General features: G+C 34.9%; 1 protein-coding gene across 1 annotated transcript in view; it reads right to left on the bottom strand.

Annotated features, from left to right (window-relative positions):
- Window positions 1–836: 836 nt before the first annotated feature.
- LOC136856152 (uncharacterized) overlaps window positions 837–10989 on the bottom strand; it is a 10875-nt gene continuing 722 nt past the window's right edge. The window contains exons 2-3 of the mRNA XM_067133818.1: window positions 3556–3732; window positions 837–2634 (exon numbers count right to left, since the gene is read on the bottom strand). Of these exons, the coding sequence (XP_066989919.1) occupies window positions 2146–2634; window positions 3556–3732 (666 nt within the window). The 3' untranslated portion in view covers window positions 837–2145. The remainder of the gene's footprint in view (window positions 2635–3555; window positions 3733–10989) is intronic.

The following is a 10989-nucleotide window of genomic DNA, read 5'->3' as shown; positions in this document are numbered from 1 at the left end:
ATTATTATTATTGACATCATTCTTCATTGTCATTATCTATATATTTATAATACTTATATCTAACCTATCTTTTTCTTTCCTATTTAAAGGAATACTTTTTCTATCACTCGATTTCCATCAATATTCATCTATTAATCTCTTTTTTTCCACTGAGTAATAAGCATTTTATTTTCCGTATCTTAGCCTTCTAAATCTTCTTTACACAAAATGAAATTCGTTTTGAAAACACTAAGAATATATGAATAGAAATTTAGATTTTTCTTTTTTTTATTTTTGCTTATCTATCTTTTTATTTCTCTATTTATATTTATTTATTTAAGACCCTTAATGGAACCTCAGCTTGTGAACAGGTCTTTCTTAGAAGCTGAGTTTAAAAACCTCAGTCCCATTTTCCTTTGCAATTTGAATTTTTTTGTTTATAATAAAACATTGAAAAAATTTATAGATTTTTGTGAAGGCTGGTATCAGACAAACAATTTCTATATGTATGTATTTAAATATAAATATATATATAAAATATATATACATTTATATATACAAAAAGAAAGAGTTTATTTGTTGCATTATAATTATCAGGCATGCATTGTATTTTCCACAATGACATTCCTTACTTATTTCTTAATATTGCAGGGTGCTCCTTCCTGTGGTGACATTCAACTCAGAGTGAAAATAAATTAAGAAATTCTCCTCCCAATCCCATATATATATATATATATATATATATATATATATATATATATATATATATATATATATATATATATATATATATATATATATGGTTAGGTGTCCACTTGTATATCTTAAACATTAGGTCATTTATTTAAAGGCACGGAAGAGGTCCACTCTTTTATTAAAGAAACTACAAATAGTCAAAATATATCATTGGTAACTACATCAACTACATTTATCCATAATTTAAAAAAAAAATAAGCGTATCTATTCCTTCCAGTGTCTCTTTAAAAAGAAAATTCAAGAGCTCTTAGATAAATAGATAGACAGATAGATATTTCTAGAAACGATAATTGCGGAATTATTTGAAAACAAAAGTAGTGAGATAGACATTCAGACTGATAAAGATAGATGCATAGAAGGAGAGGTTTATAAATTAATCAATATTAGGGAGAAGAAAGGGTTTGATAATGAGAGAGAGAGCAAGAGAGAGAGAGAGAGACTTATTTTTCACAACATATAGACTCTTCTACTGACGCGACAAGTTCATTACGAGGCGAAATAAAAAAAATAATAACTTGAATGGAATGAACACATTATGCAAGGTTTCTTTGTTACAGCGAAAGAATAAAAAAAAAAATGGGGGTCTTTGTAGGAATTGAACAATACAATACAACATTCATTTGTAGTCTGTGACTGATATGTCATGATGAGGTAAATCTGGAAGATTGCAGGATTTCTTGGGTAAGGAATGGTTCTTAAATCATTCAGTGTTTTCATGTCCAGTCCTTCATGTGGAACATTTGCCAAAAAAATTAGAAAAAAATAATATTTATGAGTCCTGACCGGTTTCGTCTGATTTGGACATCTTCAAGAGGATTCATACACAGCCACATAACTTTGCAAAGTGAAGGGAAATCGAAGGTGTCTGCATAAGACACAACTGGTCAGGAATCACAGCTTTTGTTGATTTTTTCTCATGAGGGACCTTCCACTTAAACATGTTCTGTTCCTGTGAGTTCAGTCATATTGATAATATGCATTAGATACTAGCATTGACTGACTGATTATCTCGTTTATATGGAAAATGTGTTTGCAGTTATTTGGCGGAACTATATTCTGCGAACATAGTTGATTAGTCAGTGTCCTGTTAAAGTAACAAGAATAGTTAGGATGTGCCTTTTTGATTAGTATAACTCAGAACATTGTCTCTGTTAAAAGTTAGTTCAGTTTAAACCATGTTGGTTTATTAAGTCATGTCCATGGCTACCTTAAGTTGAAGTAAATATGAGTAATTTTAAATTTGGTTTAATTTTACTCTTGTATCACTGAATCTTTTATTTATGAAATTTACTTAATTTCACTACACCCATTCACTGAATAAAATGAGCAATTTACTTATTTATGTATATCTTAGTGTCATGTCTAATGAACAAAATGTTTGATATGTTAAACTAATAAAAGACTAACTAATTAGAAATATCCTTTGCCTCCTGGGGCCACGGGAGCCGCTGGGACAACGCCGTAGGAGGTATCGGGCACCTTGGGGCACACCGTGACGTATTGCTGTCTCGTCTGGTAGACTGTAGAGTACTGAGGCACAACCTGGGTCCTGTAGGCTGTCTCAGTCTGGTACTGAGTCTGGGTAATGTACTGAGGCTGGTACTGAATCTCTGTCTCGTATCTGAGCTGGGTCGTGGTGACGAACTGCGTCTGGTACTGGGTTTCGGTCACGTACTGAGGCCGGACCTGGGTCTCGGTGTAGTACTGGGTCTGGTAGACTGTTCGCAACTGCGTCTGGTACTGGGTCTGGGTTACGTACTGCGGCTGGTACTCTGTTGTGGTGATGTACTGAGGGATGTACTGCTGCTGAACTTCTGTGCGGTACCTTGTCTGGTACAGGGTCTCGTACAGGGTGGTCGGGATGAGCTGGGTTTCGTAGACGGTCGTGTAGACGGGGACCTGGAAATGATTTGGGGGTCAGTTCCGGTGCTTTTAAAGGTACTCGTCCACTTTATGGTCTTAAATTACTATTTCTTGACCCCTTCGTGGAAAGCCAGCCGTCTTAGCTGGGAGTTGACATATGACTAAACCTTAGGCTATTAAAATTTTGACCCTTTGTCACTGGTAATCAGTGTACAGTCCTGTACCCTGTACCTTCGAACATTTCAGTGTTTTGAATTCACTGAGTGCTAAAAACGCCTTCAAAGACTCCAGTACTCTTGAGTGTACCGGAATAATCTTCAAAACGCAGAACACTGTATGAGTTTATTGACTTATGCTTCCATGATTTCCCAGAAGTTTGCCAGTGAACTTGCCCTAATATTTGGCATTTATGCTTCATTTTGGAAATATGTAGTTGTCTTTCATTACTCATAATTAACATAATTTACTCTTCACTTTGCAAACACAGAGCCTCAATTATGCAATAAAATTTTAGTCTTCAAAAACATTAGGATTCTGTAAATAAAGTCAGTAGTGGATCTGCAATACCATTCTCATACTGGTCAAGCTCCTGGGAGATTTGTGCCACATAATGGGTCACTATAGTAAAACTCAGTTCTGTTAAAGTAAGTGTATCTGATTAATTGTTGAAAATACACTTCAGCATGCTTGTCGAATACATTGATATTAATACGTTGCCATTTTGAATGCAAGCTGTAAACAGAGGTTTCCTAATTTTCTCTGACTTACTGATAGTAATATCATTCTGTGGTCCTTAAGGTAAAATGTTTTAAATATATTAGAATATAATAAAAATTTTATCAACAAAATCATTATAATTCATAGTTATTACCAATATCAAAAATTTTGACATTTTGGGTAAATTTTGGGGGAAATAATTTCACACAATCTATAAATTAAAAATAACATTTCAAATACCTGTTGAATCTGAGTACGATAAGCAGTGACGTATTTGGTCTCAGGGTAGCACTGGGCAGGAGCTGGGGGACCATAGACTGGTGGTGGTGGGGCACCATACTCTGGTGCTGGGGGGGCACCATACCCCTGGGATAGGACCAGTCCCACGAGGGATACTAAAACAGCAGCTCGGAGCATCTGAGAATAATAGGGAGAGAATTAAATAATAATAATAAAATATTTTTATGATATATATATATATATATATATATATATATATATATATATATATATATATATATATATATATATATATATATATAACCTCCTGGTCACTTTTGCCAGATGTATATGTATTTAAATAGACACATTTCCCTTTCAATTTCTCTATATCTCCACACTTCCTGAATAGGCACGAATCCTAAATAGAGAGAGAGAGAGAGAGAGAGAGAGAGAGAGAGAGAGAGAGAGAGAGAGAGAAAGAGAATTCCCTCCTAAGAGCTGCTTCTAAACCATTTCACTTTGAGGTGACGTAAATACGGGCAGTGAGGCAAAAACCGAATAGGTGACGGACTGGGTAAAAGTGGGCATTTGGGCGGGGCCAGAAGAAAGGTAGGGGGTGGGAGGGGGAGGGATGGGAAATAGGAAGAGGTGATAAAGAGTTGGGGGTGGGGGGAGGAGAGGAAAGAGAGGTTGAGTAAGGAAAGAGAAGAAGGAGTTTAAGGGTTGGCTATAGTAAATCAACGTTCATTTCAACCCAGCCTCTTATGGTGCGTTTCGGGTCAGTGGCTTTCTCTCTCTCTCTCTCTCTCTCTCTCTATAAATTATCGTCTCTCTCGTCCTCCCTGACTTATCTTATCTCATCTCGGCTTTTTCATCTCTTCTTTTTGTCTGTCTTTCTCTCGTTCTTTTAGTGTCTCTGTTCCTTATACTTTACTAATCAATCTCTCTTTATGTATTAATTTATCTTTTATTCTCAATCTCTCTCATTTGGTCTCAGTTTTTTCCCTTTCTTTATCGGTCTCTCGCTATTTACTAATTTCTCTCTCTCTCTCTCTCTCTCTCTCTCTCTCTCTCTCTCTCTCTCTCTCTCTCTCTCTCTCACTTACAAAAGAAAGTATTCCTTCGCTATTAATCAAGCAGTATATCAAGACTTCAAGAATAAAGAAGAAAATAAATTAATTAATGTATAAATAATAAATGACAGAGAGAGAGAGAGAGAGAGAGAGAGAGAGAGAGAGAGAGAGAGAGAGAGAGAGAGAGTTATATTTCAAACCTCGTATCACCTTTCTGCCCATGAAATAAAAAAAAAAAAAAAAAAAAAAAATAGAAAATAAAAAATTGGGTACGATTTGTAAAACGACCAAAACTGGTATATTAGTTCCTTTCTCTTTCGGTCAGATACCCACGAAGACTCCATTATCGGGCCCGCCGGTGCCCGGTGCCCTAGACGTCTACATGAATTTTTGCCCTTCTCTGTTCCTTTTTTGTACCTGCTTGTCTGTCTGTCAGTCTGTCAGTCTGTCTCTTTCTGAAATATGAATCGATACAAAAAATACAGGATCAGGTAGCAGTCCCTCTCTCTCTCTCTCTCTCTCTCTCTCTCTCTCTCTCTCTCTCTCTCTCTCTCTCTCTCTCTCTCAAAATCTTGCCTTAATGACATTACGATGTTTGCTATAGTTAATTACAGTAATTTATTATAAATTAGTTATACAGTAATTACTTCTATCTGCTTCTTTTCTCTTGTACTCTTGCTAAATTGCTTGAGCAATAACGGGGGGAATAATTTCCTTTATTGTTCTTTAATTGTAAGAGAGAGAGAGAGAGAGAGAGAGAGAGAGAGAGAGAGAGAGAATGGATTCAATATGACCATGAGATCAGTGGAATGAATAAAAAAAGAAGACAATGAAACAATATAAACACATCTCTACTGTTCTCGTCGAAGTACAACTAGAACAATGTCCTTTGAAAATGTAATTTTCGTTTGACACTTCTTATATAACGTTTTATAGCTTGCTTTCTTTATTCCCAAGTAAATATAAAGATACTTTTTATTAACTGCTAGAGGAAATTAAATCTATGGTATTCCTTGAAAACAGAAGATGAAATATTCTTACAGTTGATTTTAGAGTTGAATTAATGAGTTGTATGAAATATTTTATCACAGGTTGGTTTTATATATATATATATATATATATATATATATATATATATATATATATATATATATATATATATATATATATATATATATATATATATGAGTATTATTTTATACCATATTTGTTTCCTTAATCAAAAATGTGTCAGTTCCTTTTCTTGCTATTCAAATATTTCTCCTAGAAAATTTATTGTTATAGTGTTATTGATATGATTTATCCTTGTTTTTTTACATAAATGGGACACATAAGACAATGCAAAGCAAAATGTATAAGGTTCAAAGGACACTTATATACTGGAGATTTCCGACCAAACGTCACACGAACTTTATAAATATTCAAGAACCTCAAAAAGTTGATATTCAATCAAAGCAACATCCTTGAGAGTGTATCGCTTTTAAAATACATAAGGACTAAAAACACTTTAAAACAAATACGATTTTCGACCAAAAGAACATAGATACATAAGCCGTTCTGAAGCACAGCGCCTTCAGGCTCCCTGAGGTCGAAAATCCTCCAAAATAAGTAGGACTTTCGACCAAAAGGAAACTGTTATTCGCATAACCTCTTCGCCACAATTTTTGCGGCTTCGAGTAAAAAGTAAAAGTCGTTAAGTATATCGTTTAAAGGTACAATGTTGTCAACGACGAGTCCCATAGCCTTGCAGTTAATGAGTTGGCAATACGCAAAGGTAGCTGTTAATGCATAACTGGGCTGCGTAATTGATGCGTAATGTTATGTCATTCATTTATCTTACTTTTGTAAACAAGACCATTAATCATAAGAGTGTAATGAACAATATATATATAATTACTTTCACAATGGACTAGGGATAAGGTAGCTCCACGGGCGTAACCCAGCACCCAGACGGGAGGAAGAAGCACTGCCCATCCTCTCCTCTCACTTTCAAAAAATGGCTAACGTTCCGTTCGCTAGCGCAAAAAAGCCTCGTTAAGGAGACGTGTGAACGCGGCCCAAATTGCCCAGATGAAAGTGCAGAGTCACCGCTACTAGTGCATCGAGTCACCTCGATGAACCCGTTCAGTAAGGGTGAAAGTGCAACGCTTCGGGATAGGATTCCCACCTGTTCCGCAAGGGGAGATTTTTTGACCTTCGCGGAAAGAGTATTGCTTGGGTTGGGAACCTCCTCTTGCGATGGGTCTTATAATCGTTTTTTTTTTTTTTTTTTGGCTTTTTGTCTTTATTTCTTGTTTCTTAGAATGTTTTCGAGGAAATATATATGGATTTTGTATTGATTTTATCTTATGATTTGCTAATAAACATTGTAAATGGTAGAATATAGTTGATGTTGATGTAAAACTATGCATACTATTTATGTAATATTAGTTTCATGTATACACATTTATAATTTACATAGATGCATATATATATATATATATATATATATATATATATATATATATATATATATATTAAGAAATTATTAATTATTATATTAATTAACTGTAGATTCTCTTCCAAATTAGCAAGTCACGCCTCATCCAAAAATAAATTTATATGCCTGCGTATGCATCCTTCCGCATATGTGCGTGCGCACGCGCATAGCCAGACCTGCAAGAGAGCTTCTGCGTTCCTTTCACCTGATGACACAACATCAAACACCCTAACATTAAGAGCACTTTCGAATCTTGACCATTTCCGAAACCGTTATCCCTCCGACCTTTCCTGTAAGGTCAAGGGTCACGGGAGAAAAAATGTGAAGACGAGGAAACAGACGTAATAAGAGAGAGAGAGAGAGAGAGAGAGAGAGAGAGAATATTCAGCCACAGAAGCATTCTAGAAGCATACTTTTCTTTTGATGAAATTGAAAGTGAATGGGCCGGTTTAGCCACTCTCCCGTGATTAGCTCAGTCTCCCCTCTGCCACTATCATACACTTCCCGTTTTCTATGTCTAGAGTTCACTTGGTGGCTTGATGTGCCCTATATAGATATCTATAGAGACCGGTTGACATTCACCGGGTTTTTATAGCTGGGAAATCTCTCTCTCTCTCTCTCTCTCTCTCTCTCTCTCTCTCTCTAATTAAAGCTAGATTTAAATGAGAGAATTATAAAATCTAGAGACTTGGAAAGTCCAGATCTATTATTATTATTATTACTATTATTATTATCATTATTATTATTATTATTATTATTATTGGACAATGAGGATATATAATATTCATATTCAAAGATGAATAAATAATAAACTGTCACAAAAGAATAAGAGAAAATGTCAAGAGACAAGATCTAGACAATAAAAAAAATTTTGAAAGTATAAAGGTTAAAACAATAGCCAGTTAGCCTTCAGCACCAAATAGAGATTGGCCCACCATTGCCAAAAAAAAAAAAAAATCATCTTCATAGGCCTTTCTAGATTTTTTTTTTTTTTGCTTATAGGCTTGGCCCAATCCCTGTCTCTCTCTCTAGATAAGAGTATTTGAGGTTTTAAAAAACCTTTTATTGATAAAAAACTAGTGTTAGTTTGGCATTCAAGTGAAAGGTTTGTATCTACTGACGATAGTCTGGTTCTGCCAGATGTATTTAGTTTTTTGTAGAACTAGTTTTTTTTCAGGGTGATGTATGTTATAATTTTTTTTTCTATTTTAACACCTGTTAATAAATTCCTCCAAAATTATTCTTTTTGTACTCATTTTTTTAACAATGATTATTGTAAGTTGGTGGATATTTCAGAAATATTCCCCTTCAGTCTGCCAAAGCTAGTCTTTATGGTTAGACCTTTCTCTTTCTCTCTCTCTCTCTCTCTCTCTCTCTCTCTCTCTCTCTCTCTCTCTCTCTCTCTCTCTCTCATCATGTCTATCTATCTATCAGCCTGGTTTGTATTACACTGGCAAACCTTCACTATACACCAGGTACAGCAACAGTGGCAAGTATTTGGATAGGTGACCAGAAATGACTGTCATACATATAAACTCCCGTGAGGAAAACCAATCCTTATGAATTGCTTGGACTTTGTCAACAGACCTTGGAAGTCCTGTGTGAGCCTTAAAAAGCCAATAAGTATATTGATTAAGGCTAATAATAATATCTCTGGCCACTAACGACCTTCGTATTGTTTGTCAAAGGAAGCTTAATGAAGTCTCTTAATGGTTCTGAAAGTACTTTGTCGAGGGAAAATGTGTACAAGGTTGGTCTAGTTGTGCAGGAGTGATTGGAAGATATTATATTGATTCCAAGGAGGTCATGAGAAGCTTAAAAGGGCTATTGGGTCAAAATACCCGAAAAACTGGAATTTCTCTGAGTTTTTTTATATATAGATCGAAAATTTTTTAAAAAGGTTATTTAACCAGGCCAGTGTAAAAGAAAAAATGAATGACAGTTATGAAGAAGAAATCACGATCGATATTATTCCACCCTGTTCCAACTAACCAAACCTGACCTGTTTCACACAGGCTGTTAAAAGCAAGAGCCCGTGCTATAAAAAAAATAATTTCAAAAATTTTAAAAGTGAATCTCTGAATCTATTTCTGTGGTGGTATTTCTGATTTATATTAACATATCCTAAAAGAATCAGTTGCTAATTCTATCCATTCAAAATGCTTAGCCAAAATAGTTTTAGTTATTTATCTATGAAAATTCCTTTTAATGTAATTTGAAAAGATTTTATATTTTTTTTATTAAAATATTTTTTAGTCGATTTTAAACAACCCACCTTCCTTTTCATATAACCTCAAAAAAATTAGCTTTTTCAATGACTTATTACTTTAATGACTCACCAAAGGCCGATTTTTATAAACCTAAAAAAAGAGCCTTTTCAATGACTCATTACTTTAATGACTCACCAAAGGCCGAATATTCGAGTCAAGATCCGACGCCAGGGCAATCTGATCATCAAAAATCCTATTGACCGATTCCAGCATCCTACGATTCCTACAGCCATCCTTAGCTCCGTCGGAGGAGTAGAACTGTTTCTTGTCCATCCTAAAAGTTCAAAAATTCCAACCTTCCTTCAGACACAGACCCAGACGCACTGATTGCCCAAACCCTTTAGCAAAACAGATCTGTTCCTGGAGTTCCAAAAACTAGACTTTCACCTGGAAGACTTGACTTGACCGTTCTTGACCCATTCTCCAAATCCTGACCCACCATCCTTCAGTCGTGTGTCATTATTCTTCTTGTCGAGTTGAAGCTGTGGAAAAAAGGTCTCTGTGTCTATGGTGATAGATGATACGTCTTATAATTTGAGAGTCGGGTGGTCAGATTGACCTGTTCCTGTAATTTTTGGGGGAGAAGAGGCAGAGGGAGGTCACCTCTGCTCATGAGTCATGCAGACACCTGGATTGATCAGACCCGGTAAACACACCTGGCCAAGAGTACTTCTCAGATTTTCTTGAGCAAGCGAACACATACGTCCTAAAATATTTTATATCCAGCCTCAGATTTCGTGAAATATTTATAGATATTCATAATTCGCCATAATTATAAGTGTAAGTGATTGACAGGGCACGGACATGCATAAAGACCTGCGTTCTTGAACTTGAAGGCCGCCATATTGAAATTTCTAAATATAGATGGATGCTAATCATAGTGCCTGGGATCCGGACCGATTCCTTTTCATTTGACTGTGCAGCACGTACACACACACAGACACACACACACACACACACACACACACACATTATATATATATATATATATATATATATATATATATATATATATATATATATATATATATATATATATATATATATATATATATATATACTTTATACATATATATGTACATAAATATATGTGTATGTGTGTCTGTATATTACTTACACAAGCAGTACAGTTGTGCACATACAGGTGTTTGTGTGTGTATGTGTATGTTTATTTGAATGCACTACAATTTCCCTTTTATCATGAAACTAAAATAAAAAAACTATTTAGTTAAAATCACACATATTTTTCTTCAAACTCATTACTCTCTCTCTCTCTCTCTCTCTCTCTCTCTCTCTCTCTCTCTCTCTCTCTCTCTCTCTCTCTCTCTCTCTCTCTCTCTCTCTCTCAGCCTAAATTGTAGGGTTGGGCGAATGGAAGGCGCTATGGCAATAGAAGGGCGGGGTTTAAGACCCAGGCCCCGGTCCTTGTACCTGAACCATAACGCGAATTTTAATATTAAAGTAAATAAGTCTGAGACGAGGTTTCATGAGTTATTATTATTATTATTATTATTATTATTATTATTATTATTATTATTATTATTATTATTATTTGTTTTTTTGCCGTAGTTGTGCTATTAATAATCTATAGTTGAAATATCCGCATGGAAATTATTATTATTGTAATATT

Source organism: Macrobrachium rosenbergii, chromosome 34 (genome assembly GCF_040412425.1).
Source record: "Macrobrachium rosenbergii isolate ZJJX-2024 chromosome 34, ASM4041242v1, whole genome shotgun sequence".
Classification (NCBI taxonomy): Eukaryota; Metazoa; Arthropoda; class Malacostraca; order Decapoda; family Palaemonidae; genus Macrobrachium; species Macrobrachium rosenbergii.
This window is presented reverse-complemented; position numbering and strand designations above follow the sequence as displayed.